Raw genomic sequence first — 13545 nt, 5'->3', positions numbered from 1 at the left:
ATACTTTCGAAGCGCCGCAGGTAGGCACAAGAAAGAGATGGCAAGTAAATGAATACCTATTTGCTGAGAGGAACAACTGAGATGGCAATAACAACAACGCGGATGAATGCTATTTAACCCTTAAAGGTCCAGATAGCCAACCCTGGATCAGGGGTTGGCACACGTTTTTCAAAAAGGGCCAGATGATTAACCTTTAGATCTACAACCGCCTACCTGGGTAAGTTTTGCCCTTTTATTTTGCAATTACTTCGAATTGTTATATGTCGAAACAGTTATATCAACTCGAAATTCCTGGAATGCTTCAAACAACATGTTCTCTATAATTCTGCCGAAAACCGACTTTTTATTTTTATTCTAAGTATTTTTTTACACCATTTTTCTATTTATACCCCTCAAATCTACAACCGCCTACCCGGGTAAGTCATACGTTTTGTACGAGAGTTTATATTTGTCTGTACCAAGACAAACCACCAGTAGGTGAAAGGAGGTGGCCCTCGGGTTTTTCTTTTTATATTTATATTGAAAACAATCCAAATTTATCTAAGACACACTATGAAAGACTGTTTTACTCCTCGAACTCCTCGAACAATTAGTAATGAAATAAACTCGAAGACGATGTACAAATATGCAAATTATGCTACATTTTGGACCACACAGCGGCAACGAAAGCATTCTAGGTGAACTTTCATAATTTGCTACACAAAATAATAATTTATTAATTGCAAGAAAATCATGATGCAACGGGTTGAATTTAATACAAAAGAAACTGTTATCGTTTGAAACAAAACGATCGAATTTATGTATATGAGCTAAGTTTTAAAATGTTAAGGCTTAAATATCAGTTGTAACAATGAATAATGAAGAATTTCCTCCAGATATGCCACTGAATTTACTGAGGAACATGAACATTTCCAAAACGTAAAATTTAATAGAAAAATATTTCTACATCTTTGAAATTTCAATTTATAAGCAAAACTGTTGAAGGCATCAAGAAGTTACTTCACCAGAAACTTAAGAAGTATAAACAAACACAATAACTTATTGAAAATGTATGGTTTACAGAGTTGGCGATTGTAGATCTATGGGATAAAATATATTTGAATGAAAAAATTACTTACTTATCGAATTTTTAATATTATTATTTGAATGGGATGTGTTAGAAAACATTCTTAAGTATCATTACTGAAAATTTCAACTCACTACGGCATCTAGAACAAAAGATATTAGCTTTGAAGCACAGCAAAATGCAAACCCCCATACAAAACGTATGGCCTACCCGGGTAGGCGGTCGTATGTTAACGTAGGTATTTTTGGTCGTAGACCTGAAGGTTAAACAATTAGCATCTTCATTTTTAGGAAGAAAATAAACCAGACATCGTGGACAAATCCGATAAAAATTGGAATGGGTTTTTAGTATGAAGCACCTAAATATTCTTACGGACCGGATACAATCATTTAGCGGGCCGGAATTGACCCGCGGGCCGCACTTTGCCGACCCCTGCCCTGGATGGTAGAAGTAGTAATTTTTTTCCAAAGCAATAAAATCCTCAAGAAATCATCGATTATTTAGTTAAGTGGGCTCTGACTTTCTAGCTGCACTATTTTGAAGAATTTCCTTATTTCAATAGGTAGTTATTTTCTGATAAAGGTAGTTTATTTCTGATCAGCAACATGAGTACAAAAGAGAAACGGTCGAAAAAAATTGGATTTGTTGAGTCTGAAGATGGAACCAAGGAAGATACAAGGAAAAGTAATGATAAAACTTATGTAAGTGAAATCTAATTACAAATCAGTTATTATCGTTGATCGCAGCTCAATTTGAAATTGTATTTTCCTCAGAGAAAGTCAACGTATCCTCGTGAAAGTATGGCAGCCATTGCGGTAAGATCGGCTACATCAAATCGAATAAACAAGGATCATTATCATGGTTTCCATTTTTCAGCGAAAATCGTCCGTACTTATACTCTCCAGGTTGATGGGTCCTCCGATGACTTCCTCCCGTGGAAATAGAAGTCTCTACGATCGCACCAGCATGGTAAACTACCTTAGCTTACAGCGCTTGACCACATTATAATATTTTTTTTTTCAAGTATGTTGCACCACGTTTTCAAAATTCCTACCGTTTGGACTCGAAACGACCATTCCATCGTGAAGCGATGCATACGATGATGGGTCACTTCCTAAAGTCCTACTTAGACGACTACAAGTATGTGGGGAAGCGAGCGAAACGTTTGGCGGAGAATTTAAGCGAAGAATTGAAGAATCAGTTTAAGCTTTGCCAGTTCGATCGTTACCGCTTTGTGGCTCTCGTGACTGTGGGGGACAAGTTGGCCCAGGACTTCCGTTGCGTTTCCCGCTCGCTGTGGGACCCGGAGAAGGACAATAGCCTCAGTGTCACTTACGAGGCACCGACGTTTTTCGTGGTAGCAAGCGTTTGGGCGATTTACTTCGAGTAGAAGGACACGGAGACACGGTGTTGGATGAAAATAAATATCTTTTATTTTAAAGCGAATATTTGCGCATTTAGATGGCAGAAATGATGCTGATCACTAGTTATTCAATATAATTCATGAGTTTGACTAGACTGCCGCGGACCTCTTTGTCTTGAGATGATTTATATAGCACACTAAAATGATACAATTTACTCAGCTTGAACATCGACAATCCAACACCATCGTCCTGCCAAGGGTTTGAGTATTTTTAATGTTATTTTCAAAAGCATTATAATCTAACAGCTTCCTTTAGCTATTCGCTTCATCGTATGTACGCTTCACGGCGCCTGATCTTGATTTAGATGTAAAAATGGACGAATTCAGTGGTGGATTAGTTGTGAAAATCTCTTCGGCCATTTCTTGCATCTCATTTTGCCAGCTCATGTTTATAGAATGTTCAGTCACAGTTAAGTGCCCTAGAAGGTGATTACAGATGTGTTTAAACATATTTGCATAAGGTGAGTCTTAGCGTTTTACCTTTTCGCAGCAAGTTACCTTGAGTTAAAGATTCTCCGTGGACATCGATATCGTCTGGTTGGTCTGTCTGACCAACATGTTTTGGCCGTAAGCCTTCAACGAAATCATTCCAATCACTGTTCGATTCCGTACCATCATCTCGGCTGGAACAGGACGAATCGTAGCGCGTCGACAACCCTTGGCCAGAGTCGAACGAGTATTGGCAATCCATCATGGAACCGGATCTTTGGTATGTCGTCACGGATGGCTTCAGTTCCTGGTCACTTTCCGAGCAGGAGCGATCGGATGTATCATCGTAAAAACTGCTGGTTTTCAGCAATACCTTTTTCCTTGGTTGAGTGCTATTTGCGTTTGGTTGCTGGCCGTAGGCATCTTCATCGGATAATTCATAATTTACCAGTAACGCTTCCATGCTCTGTTCGAACTGGCGTGTGTACGGAGTTTCTGGAGGACACCGGGGAGAATTGAGACCCACCGTGGCCAATTCATTTACGAAGCTTGCGTATTCCATTTTTCTTCTATAAAACTAATCCACTACCTTTCACAGGTTACTGCGTTGTAAGAAATAACTTGCTTCTCACTTTGGGCAACCTTGCTCGTTGCTACCCAATAGTTCTAACGCGCTTGTGTGACATTTTGTTGCCACAAACTGAAAGTGTTTATACCATATTGATGGGATTGATAAGGAAAATATTCGCAAGACGCGGAAGCAAAGAAAGCTTTTCTGTTTGAGGCGGACGATTTTGTTTGTTTACGTTTGCTTTTTGACATTTTGAATTCATCGCGCGATTGTCAGTCTTGGCAAGCCATAACAGCTTCGTTTTACCTATCTTGTGTTTTATATTCCTACAAAATATATATCTTGGCATTAAATTTAAAAAATCCAACGACAATCACATTTTGTCGAACATTTTGCTTCGAAATAAATATTTAAAATCTGCGAAATAGTCCCAAAACTACTACTTGTACTTTTGGGTACTTTCCGCAGTTCTACTTATTGCTAAAAACCATTGATCAATATAAATTTGGATATGCATGTTGTGTAAATAAAAAAACCTAAAATGCTGCTATGAGTCCAAGTACTTCACTTTGCTGAAAGCCTTTTTAGTATATACCCAAGGAGAACCGTGCTGCACTATCCTACCAAAAGTGTACGCGTTTGCCTGAAAAACACCTTGCCAAGTGTATTTTTGGTACGCTTTTTTGACATGTACGCCTCATAACCAACCAAAGGTGTATTTTTGGTAGGCATGTATACCTTCTAACCTACCAAAAGGTGTATTTTGGTAGGCTTTGGTGACATTTACACCTCGTATCCTACCAAAGGTGTATTTTTGGTGGGCACTGGTGTTTTCAGATGAATTAGCTGTCAAAACCCACTACTGCGAATGGGTATACGTTTTTGCCACGTGTAGTCAGAAATAGGTGTTATAAACGCACAGTCACGTTGTCAAATGAGTTCTTTTTTGAGGCGTACCGCAAGTGTAAAAAGAATTGTTTTATACTCCTTTTCAGAATTCTGTTTACACCTAGAATGCATAGGAAATGTGCTGCAAAAGAAGTGTAAAAAGAATTCTGAAAAGAAGAGCGGGCAGTTTTTAAGAGAATTCTTTTACACCTGAATAACACCAAAATTTCACGTTGGGTAGAACAGCAACGGGGGTAGTTAATTCTGATAATTTTCAAATTTTAAAATTTCTATTACTACAAATTTGTAATATTGTGTGATATTCTTGTTTTCCTTTGTTTTGATCAGTCCATTTTATTTTGATATCAAACAATAGATGTTTAAAAAAATGGAATTTAAACATTTACAATGCAGTAAAAATGCGTACAACGAGCGTAGAAGAATTAAAGATGAATTCAGCAAACATTAGAAAAAAAGCTTGGGCGAAGGTATTAAAGTCAAGCCTTATGTACAGTTCTATTGTGAGAAGGATTATGATTATAAATCGTACTGGCAATATGAACACCTTTTTCCTTCACTCTCTTTGAATGTAAATTTACTTCCAATCAGATTTTTAACCAGTCTAGTCCAACGGCTTTCTCGAGTATGAAACCGTTCCCCACATAATCGTGCTAAACGGAGAATGGGGCGACCGAATGCGAATGCCACGGTAGTAGCGATACATTTTACCGTCGATCCGTCGCCCGAGCTTCGTGGCACTGCAGTTCATTCAGGTATAATGCCTCGTAAGTGCATCTCCACATGCACGCACGCACGAATGATTCACCCTTTCGTACGCATCGTTTGCAAGCACTCGAGGGCTCTTAGGCTACCGGTGGAGATCAAAATGCAATCAATTTCATCATGCATGATTCTCCCCGTGGCGTTGCATATTCCTCGCATTGCGCCCTGCCCGGTAGCGAAACTCCCACCTGCCTCCTTACGCCAAAACACCCATTTCTCGCCCGAAGGGGGTTTTCGCATGGGGTGCCCATTTTCCCCGTGGTACGCATGTAATGGATTATTAAGTACACACAGCACAATCCGGCCATGCCGTCCACCAGCGGTAATCAAACAAGTCCTAGCATTGCACTCATATACCGTCACCCGAAGCGCAATCCCGGCGAACCTGTGCTTGTGTGCCGGGCAACGCGCTTCGAAATACACCCGACCCAAACATCGTCCGAGAATTCGACCATTTTGAAGCCGACGAAATGGGTTTCCATTTCCACCAGGGAAAGGGTTTTCTCCATCACGAGGAAATCAATAATGACCGGTTCTATTTTCCCGTCCACGTGGAATATTTTCGGGATGGGGTTTCGCCGTGCGTCGTCCGGAACTTGATTGATGCGGGTTGATGTGTACATCGATTGGAATAAACTGTTTCGAGTGGAATATAGCAAAAAAAAAAAAAATGAAACCTCCAAAAAGAACGAAAGCCATCCTGCACGTTTGCTACTGTTAATATTGAATCTAGTGTCATTAAACCGGATGCTTCGTTTCGAACCCATCGCCTCGAGGGCCTGTTACTTTGTAGCAATTCAATTCTAAATTTGACCGTGTTTTTATGTAGCTTTCTTTTGTGAACTTTTTTGATATAAGTGAAACTGATGCTGATGTTTTAACCACAAATTTAATTTTTTTTGAAAAATCTTATTTTGAATCCTTCATAGTACAAATGATGATACTAGAAAGACATATTTAGGAATGGTATTTTGGTTGTTCTTGCATTATTAGAAAGTTTCGTAATTAGCTAATTATATTTTAGGTGTTGATTTTTTCAATTGGGTGTAATATTTTTTTAAGAAACTTTTCTCAAGCTATGCTAAAGTTTATTCCAGAAAAAAATGAATATATAACTTAGAAATATAGGTCACTTCCTTAAAACACAGAATTTAAAATAGGATTGATTAATGCGGGAGATTAACTTGTTGTTCTTCGATAGAACTTATTTATTGGACCATAAAATGAAAAGGAAAATTTGTATTACGCTCTACTTGAATTTGAATAGTTTAAAATGTTCGATATCAGTACTTCCAGTGAATGTATAAATCACACATGTATAATTGCACAAAATACAACTCTTGCGAAAAATGTCTTGCAAAACCGAACACTGGGCGTAGTATGACATGTTTGCTAACCACCGACGTCAACGTCATTCACTGCACTTGATCGTATGATGCATTGCATTGTAAGCCTAATGAACAACAAACTTACATTTGTCACATTGTGCTCGAAACGATGATATCCTTGACGCCTTGGGCGAGCAGAGGAGCTTCGTCGCAATGGCTGGTGTCGGAACCCTCGAACCCCAGCACGGTGGAAAGCCTTCCATTTTCCCTCGTGGAGGCTTGTTTACCGCGCTTTCCTTCCTCGCTGTGGATGGACAGCTCTGTAGCTTCGGGAAGAATGTTACATTGTGCCGAATGCACAGGGATCTCTCGGAAATAATCGGCCCACAGAGGCCGTTAAGACCCGCCCGTCCGCTCGACGGGGACCAATGTCAAAGCAATCCGATTAGCAATCCGCCTGTCTACGGCGATTTCGGATGGTGACCGCGGTGGCTCCGAGTGGTCAGAAATGCAATTAGGCCCGCAAAATGGCCGTCGTTTGCGTGTCGTCGGGAACGTGCGGGAACATCAAATGAGCGCTGTAAACCGGAGGGTACCGCTATCGGTTCCACGGTTCGAAACATCCATCCGCTGAGTCTCTGTCTTGTGAAAAGCGAACACCCGAGTGGGGGGAAGATTGCCGGCGGGGAGGAGCGAGAGGCAAAAAAAAGGATGCTTGTTGCGAGTAGAGATTGATGCCGGAGCTATTACCGGTGGGCCATTTCATCAGTTGTTTGGGCTTGGCCGGCGAATATCGGTAGCAACCATCAGCGCGCGCCGTGATGTCGATTTCAGACCGCTCGCCTCACAATGGGCGGCCCGAGATCCCTTTTGTATTGGTGTTGGTTGTCTTTCGCTTTCCCGAGCCGGTTAGGTTTTTCCCTGTCCGACGGTGAACAATGGACCTTTTTTTTCCATGCATTATGGGAGCCGAAGGGATTGGTCTCCGGTTTGAATGGAATGATGAGCTGCCAGCCTCCAATCGTCGGAGATGGAAAGTACAAGCACGGATTTTGGTCGGGGGGTGGGACGGAGCAAGTACGGGAGAACTGGAATGATTAAAAGGCGTGCGTACGTCGGCATTTAACGGACGATAGGCTTGTTGCGGCGTGAAAACGACAAAAACGGCACTCGTAACGAATATCGGGCAAGAGGTTATCCACCGTTTCCACCAGGACTGGGTTGGGCTTTGGGCAGGGATTGTTCTTTTTTTACCTCGCGCCTCCCACCCGCCATGTACTTGAAGACCGGAAGCGAAACGATCCAAATGCCCTTATCTGGACCGGGTGTATTGTTGACCGCCGCCATCGCCGCGAACGATATCTCACCGAATTCGATGGGTCTGGAGTAATAAATTTGATGTCCGTCGTAAAACTCCGTCGTGGGTTTTCTCGTGCAAGGGGAAAAGCCGTGTAGTGTCCGTCCGGTTTTTATGTTCGCTCTCGCGCGGGGGTGAAACGGAAAAAAAATCCGATGCGGAAATAACGGCGTTGAGCTGCCGGGAAAAGAATCATGATTCCACTTTAGTTTGCTTCTCTTGCCGTTTTCGAGAAACTGTTACCCGTCTGATTTTGGGAGATGTCACTGTATAGGAAGGAACCAAAGATTGAAGAAAGAGGAAACATCTACCAAGGAAAACTGTAAGGCCTTTCGAGTTCTTGACTTTGATTTCCTGTAACGGATGAATATTGTTTGGCGTGAGATGTTGAAAATGAATGTGTGGCTTGCAACGGAAAATTCGTTCAGAACTACGAACTATCTCCATCGTTAGTTAAAAATGCATCGTTGAATCTTGAATACAAAAATAAAGAAAAGTTCCACGAAAACAAAACAACCAGTTTGACTGGTCCGGTTGCAACTCTGATGATCCGACCAGAACAATATTTTTTTTATCCCAAAGTCGACCAGAATATCAGCTTATATTTTACGTTCAAGGCCATCTTTTGCAGTGTATCCTCAAAACGACGCCAATGAAAAGAATATGTTTACGATTTGGGTAAAAAAACACGTATGAGTGTTCCCAGCTCACGCACTAGAAAATTAAAAGGTAAGTTTATAATAAACCATGGCGGGGAGATTTAACACATTCTTCTCATCGCGAGATCCAATGTTGGTCGGATTAAACGCACCGGCGCCGGAACGAACAGGAAGGCAGCATGAAAGCATGATGAACTTGAATTTGAAAATCAAAAAACCGTTAGCGGGGAGGTTAGGACTTGTAAAACGTGTTCAACATCACAAAAATATATCGTCACTTTGTCTAGCTGTTGTAGAAAAATATGTTACAGTTGTCGTTTTTGAATCCTTGGCAGTTGTTTGGAAATGCTATTGACCGTGACATTTCTACCGGATCATTTTTGGATGGTTTTGGAAGTCTGGAAGCAATTTACAGATGCTGTGGGAGACAGAGACATATCTTACCACCTGTGCAGCATCAGCGGTTACTGGAATGGCGAAAAGGCCCACTAAACCGGCATGACTGGCGGCGTCCTTCTACTCCGTCCTTCGTCCGCCGGTTACGTTCGTGAGCTTGATTGTGACACCCGCGGTTTCGCAGGAGGCAGATGTCGAATGGGCCCTCAGTAGTCTTTCAGCATCCGTCCCGAATGGCGAGTCGCGTGCGATCGCCGTCGTGATGGAGCGATCGAAGTGCATCATGAATTTTCCACGGTTCGCGCTATGGAGGCCTGCTGGTGGAGTGATCACCCTGTGCACGGTATTGATGCTTGCTCCCGGTGCCGGAGGGTTCGATGTCCTTTTCGGTTACAACAGTGAGTGAAGGTGTCAGTGGCTAGTACATGCGTGTGCCTACCTTAACCGTGTGATGCTCGTTTTCCTTTGCAGCCAGTGAATATTGGCTAATGCCGCCACTGCATGTGTATGATAGCTTCGAGAGTTGCCTCAACAACCGTCCGGATGGAGTGTTCTGCGTAACGAAGGTGGTGATCAAGCCGGATAGCCGGTCGGAAATATGGCGGCTGATTGAAGTAAAGGAATATGGAAGTGAAAAGCGTTTGTTTGTGATCTACGTGACAAAGTTTTTCACTTTTTGGTTGACAATTTTCAGAAATACTCCCGATATACCTTCCAATACAATCACGACGTGCTTACGAGAGGAGTTTGTCTGGAGAAATGTTTCAGTTTATTGAAGCGGTTAGAAAATTCCGGCGTATTGACCGAAAGATACTACGTGCCAAAGTTCAATGTGTCGAAAAGAGTAAGTGAAGCGTTGGATTGGTTTGTTGAATTTGTTTATTTATTTCCGCTTTTCTTATGTTCTTCATAAAGTGGAACTAGATTAAAAATAAGGAGTAAACATATCTTGAAAATTAATTAACGCTTGCGAACATGTAGTTTTTGTTAATTCGAACCAATCTTTATGAACTTTCCTACATTTAATAATTTCTGCCTAGACCTTTATCATAAAATCTTTTAAAAAACACACGAACTCAGAAACCATACTAAGTCTTCATGAGATTGTTATGCACAGAAGCGGATCAATCCATTCCGGGGCCCCAAGCGGTTGGATAATCGGGGCCCTCCAGACATTTCCATTGCTCAAAATGTGTCTATACCAATGGCCAAAATTGGACTTATATTTTACAACAGCTTGCAATCCTTTATACATATTTTCAGCATATAGTCTCCATGATTTTTTATAGGCAAAAATTCTTCACATCTTTTCGTTACTACCCATAACTTCGTCACATATCTTATAGTAAATATTAATTCAAAGAATCTAAAATAAATAAATTTTCACATTTCTTTTCGCACAATTGGCTTATTTTAAGAAATCAGACGTCAAATCTTCATTATCTGGAATTTAAAATCGACCTCAAATTATTAAATCTTTTCAAGTTCAAGTTAAAATCAATTTTAACAGCGATGAGGAAACCATTTTAAAAGGATAACAGTGCATTTTGCTGGTGGACCGTAAATTGAGAGCATTTTAAGTCAAAGGGACATTATTAGAAAGAAGATTCATGAAAACATATTCTGCCAAGGCTTTAGGTGAAAATTAACAATGGTTAAGCAATATCGAAGTGCATCTGTAATAACTTTTATCAAAGTATGTATAGCACTGCGAGAATAAATAAAATCGGTAGTTACTAATGCGATTTGAGGATTTCATCACGGGGCCCCCTTAAGCTCGGGGCCCCCCGCGGCCGCTCAGTCCGCTCATAGGTAGATCCGCCTCTGGTTATGCAAATTCAATTCTTTAAATAGGCTCGCGTAACCGGTTGTCATTATGTAGTTAAAATAAAAATTCTTCTCCGGATGTGTGCTGGGAAGCAGGGTAATAATGAATTGTGTTTGTGTAATTGTCTCAGTATGCCATCGCTGAATGGATTCTATCGAATGCAACAGAATATCGCCAGAAATACGATCGATTGGTCAACATTTGCCAGAACTATGACCTACGATCCAATTACAATATGAGTGGATTCACATGGATAGAAGAGTGTAAAACAAACGAAACTCTTACCAGACCATTAGGTAAGTAGTCGAGGATGATCATAGAAATTGGCTTTTCTGGCGTATGTGTTTAGTTAAAAACCATGGATCTCGATCAAGACATTTCTTGAGAGGCTAAACCAGAGAAAGGTGAAAGAATCAAATTCTGTTGTGTTTCTTGCACAGATGCCTTGGATGTGTTGTTCATCATGCTCCTTGTAACGCTCTTCATACTCACCATCTGCTCCCAGTGCTACGACAGTTGGCTTGCGCGGGTTTCCAACAGTGAAGACCACTTTCGGAAACCTTTGAAAGGACGAGGTACGCTATGCTCGTTCTTCCAGACATTCAAGAGGAGTTGCCGAATACTGATCGATCTCTAGTCTACTGCTTTTCCTCACCGTAGTTTCCACTCTGGCCACTGCCTTCGCGATCAGGCGAAACTGGGCCAAGCTCACGTACAACTCGATGCGCTGGCGGTACCAACGGGATCTCGACTTTCTCGATCTGATACGGGTGTTGTTGATGAGCCTAATCCTGTTGGAACATGTGCTTATTGGATTGTATATGTTCACTTCTCAGAATCCACTGGCGATGGAACAGGTTCGTATTGAGTTGGAGCAACATTCGAGGGAACTATATCACATGTATTTCTTACAGTATGCGGCACTCCTTCCAAATCAAATGCTCTTCTCCATAGTGCCGTTCCAGGTGGATCAGTTTTTCGCTATCAGTGGGCTTCTGATGGCGGTACAGTTCCTTCAGTACACGGAAAAACGACCGTTCCATATGAGCATTATTTGGAAGGGACTTGTCAGTCGCTACCTAAGGTAACGCACATTCGTCCGCATTGAATAAACCTCTTTGCAACGTGCCATCTTTACTTTCTTTAGATCACTCCCGGTGTATGCGGTGCTGATGCTGTTCACCGTGTCCCTCTATGACACGCTCCAGACGACACCGTCAGCGTACAAAATCCTACCAACCGTTCGGCGGATATGCCGGAGGAAGTGGTGGAGCAATTTTCTCTTCATCAATAACTACTACCAGCAGGAGGAGCAATGCCTCATACACACCTGGTACCTAGCGGCTGACTTCCAGCTGTACGTCGTGGGTCTGTTGGTGATGACGCTCCTATGGCGATTTCCGAAAGCTACCTTTTGGACAGCCATTTCACTTGGCTTGCTAGGGTTTCTGTTACCGATGGTGAACACATACGTTTACGCCGTCGATGCTATGATGCCATTAAACGCAAAGTAAGTCTGTTCGGAATAAATTTCCTACAGAGAAAAGCTATACCTGAATGTAATGGTGTCTGGTATAAACTATTTCCGATTATTATAAGCTCCAACAGGAGGAAAATGTTAAATACCCTAGTTTCCTGTAATTTCTCATTACTTCACAGAGGCAATGAATATCAGCTGTGGTACGATGAGTATTTCACCCGAGCGTTCCAGGCCACGGAGTTACATTGCACCAGCTATTTTGCAGGGATGATCGCCGGTTTGCTCTACCATAAGATCGCGCTCAAAGAACTAACGCTTAGGCCTAGGACGGTATGGCTTTCATGGTAATAATTAGCCCAAAATGGCAACTCCTAGCTGTTATTTTTCTTTCCAGGTACGAAGGGTGTTCAATGTGACAAGCGTCCTGACTGCCGTATTCGCACTCCAAGCTCCTCTGTACAACATGATGAACTTCAGCAAACCCTCCGTCTGGATGGCAATCCTATGCGGAGCGCACAAGGTGACCTTCGCCGTACTGTATGCATCTACCTTTCTGCTGCTAGCGTTTCACGATCGCCAATCGGCCCTCCGTCGATGGTTTGCCGGAAATGGGCTGAGTCGGACGATGGCCAAGCTCGGCTTTGGCTTCTACATCGTGCAGATGTCGGTGCTATGGGTAGTCTTTGGCAATTATCCAGAGGATACGCGCGTCAATCTGCAGCTGGCCGTAAGTGAGTTTGCATTATTGACGGATTATCGAATAAAACGAAGATTTCCCTTTTTGCTGCAGGTCTCCACATACTGCTCGACGTTTGTACTGTCGTACGCCATTGCACTGATATTGTACATCGTGGTGGAGAAACCGTTCGACGTCATCTTTAAACTTTTGCTTGGCGGCGGAAACCGTAACGATCAGCGATTGCCAGAAGCGGTTATCAGGCCAGGCAACATGAAACCAGAATTATACTCCATGACGCTGGAGAACGGAAATGTGACAGAGCACGAAGTTGGAGCAGCTGCGGGAACAATAAACCCTCTGGAGGGAAGGGTAACAAGTTCTAGTGCATAAGTGTCATTTGTCAGTTGTTTTAATCTAAGAACAATTGGTGTCACATTCCATTTGAGGTTTAACTTAATTAAGCACTATGCATAGAAAATGAAATCAAAATCAATAAAATTACTTTGTACGACAACCTTCTTATTATTGCATTTTTGGAGGTGAAGAACTAAACTTGGCAGGTTGCAAAACTCTTGCCTATCCATTTTCAATGAGCAATTGATTATGTTTGTAATTTTCGGAACGCTTTGCACTTTCCGTAAGAGTGCATGGATAAAAT

General features: G+C 42.0%; 3 protein-coding genes across 4 annotated transcripts; 2 read left to right on the top strand and 1 right to left on the bottom strand.

Moving 5' to 3' along the window:
* Window positions 1-1671: 1671 nt before the first annotated feature.
* LOC131264866 (dynein light chain Tctex-type 5-like) lies at window positions 1672-2456 on the top strand. The gene is made up of 4 exons (XM_058267133.1): window positions 1672-1767; window positions 1840-1881; window positions 1943-2035; window positions 2091-2456. Exons 1-4 carry the CDS (start codon window positions 1672-1674, stop codon window positions 2454-2456), a joined length of 597 nt encoding a protein of 198 aa, XP_058123116.1.
* A 26-nt stretch (window positions 2457-2482) lies between these two features.
* Window positions 2483-3624, bottom strand: LOC131262467 (uncharacterized). 2 transcript variants are annotated; one of them, XM_058264475.1, is made up of 2 exons: window positions 2970-3624; window positions 2483-2908 (listed from the first exon to the last, which is right to left on the bottom strand). In XM_058264475.1, exons 1-2 carry the CDS (start codon window positions 3478-3480, stop codon window positions 2742-2744), a joined length of 678 nt encoding a protein of 225 aa, XP_058120458.1. In that variant the 5' UTR covers window positions 3481-3624; the 3' UTR covers window positions 2483-2741. The 2 variants fall into 2 exon arrangements, with proteins under 2 accessions (XP_058120458.1, XP_058120459.1); XM_058264476.1 differs by having other exon boundaries at window positions 2988-3624.
* Window positions 3625-9162: 5538 nt separating this feature from the next.
* Window positions 9163-13277, top strand: LOC131264865 (nose resistant to fluoxetine protein 6-like). The gene is made up of 11 exons (XM_058267131.1): window positions 9163-9298; window positions 9372-9514; window positions 9595-9744; window positions 10859-11024; window positions 11169-11303; window positions 11389-11585; window positions 11643-11812; window positions 11876-12238; window positions 12388-12538; window positions 12603-12935; window positions 12999-13277. Exons 1-11 carry the CDS (start codon window positions 9163-9165, stop codon window positions 13275-13277), a joined length of 2223 nt encoding a protein of 740 aa, XP_058123114.1.
* Window positions 13278-13545: the final 268 nt, after the last annotated feature.

Source organism: Anopheles coustani, chromosome 2 (genome assembly GCF_943734705.1).
Source record: "Anopheles coustani chromosome 2, idAnoCousDA_361_x.2, whole genome shotgun sequence".
NCBI classification, from domain to species: Eukaryota; Metazoa; Arthropoda; class Insecta; order Diptera; family Culicidae; genus Anopheles; species Anopheles coustani.
This window is presented reverse-complemented; position numbering and strand designations above follow the sequence as displayed.

Excerpts from the sequence above, each read along its gene's own strand:
- LOC131264866 (XM_058267133.1), top strand. The coding sequence starts at position 1,672 with ATGAGTACAAAAGAGAAACGGTCGAAAAAAATTGGATTTGTTGAGTCT. Across the intron at positions 1,882-1,942 it reads AAAGTATGGCAGCCATTGCG|CGAAAATCGTCCGTACTTAT; the intron begins GTAAGATCGGCT and ends TCCATTTTTCAG. Across the intron at positions 2,036-2,090 it reads TCTACGATCGCACCAGCATG|TATGTTGCACCACGTTTTCA; the intron begins GTAAACTACCTT and ends TTTTTTTTCAAG.
- LOC131262467 (XM_058264475.1), bottom strand. The coding sequence starts at position 3,480 with ATGGAATACGCAAGCTTCGTAAATGAATTGGCCACGGTGGGTCTCAAT. Across the intron at positions 2,909-2,969 it reads AGGTAACTTGCTGCGAAAAG|GGCACTTAACTGTGACTGAA; the intron begins GTAAAACGCTAA and ends ATCACCTTCTAG.
- LOC131264865 (XM_058267131.1), top strand. The coding sequence starts at position 9,163 with ATGGAGCGATCGAAGTGCATCATGAATTTTCCACGGTTCGCGCTATGG. Across the intron at positions 9,299-9,371 it reads TGTCCTTTTCGGTTACAACA|CCAGTGAATATTGGCTAATG; the intron begins GTGAGTGAAGGT and ends TTTCCTTTGCAG. Across the intron at positions 9,515-9,594 it reads AAATATGGCGGCTGATTGAA|AAATACTCCCGATATACCTT; the intron begins GTAAAGGAATAT and ends GACAATTTTCAG.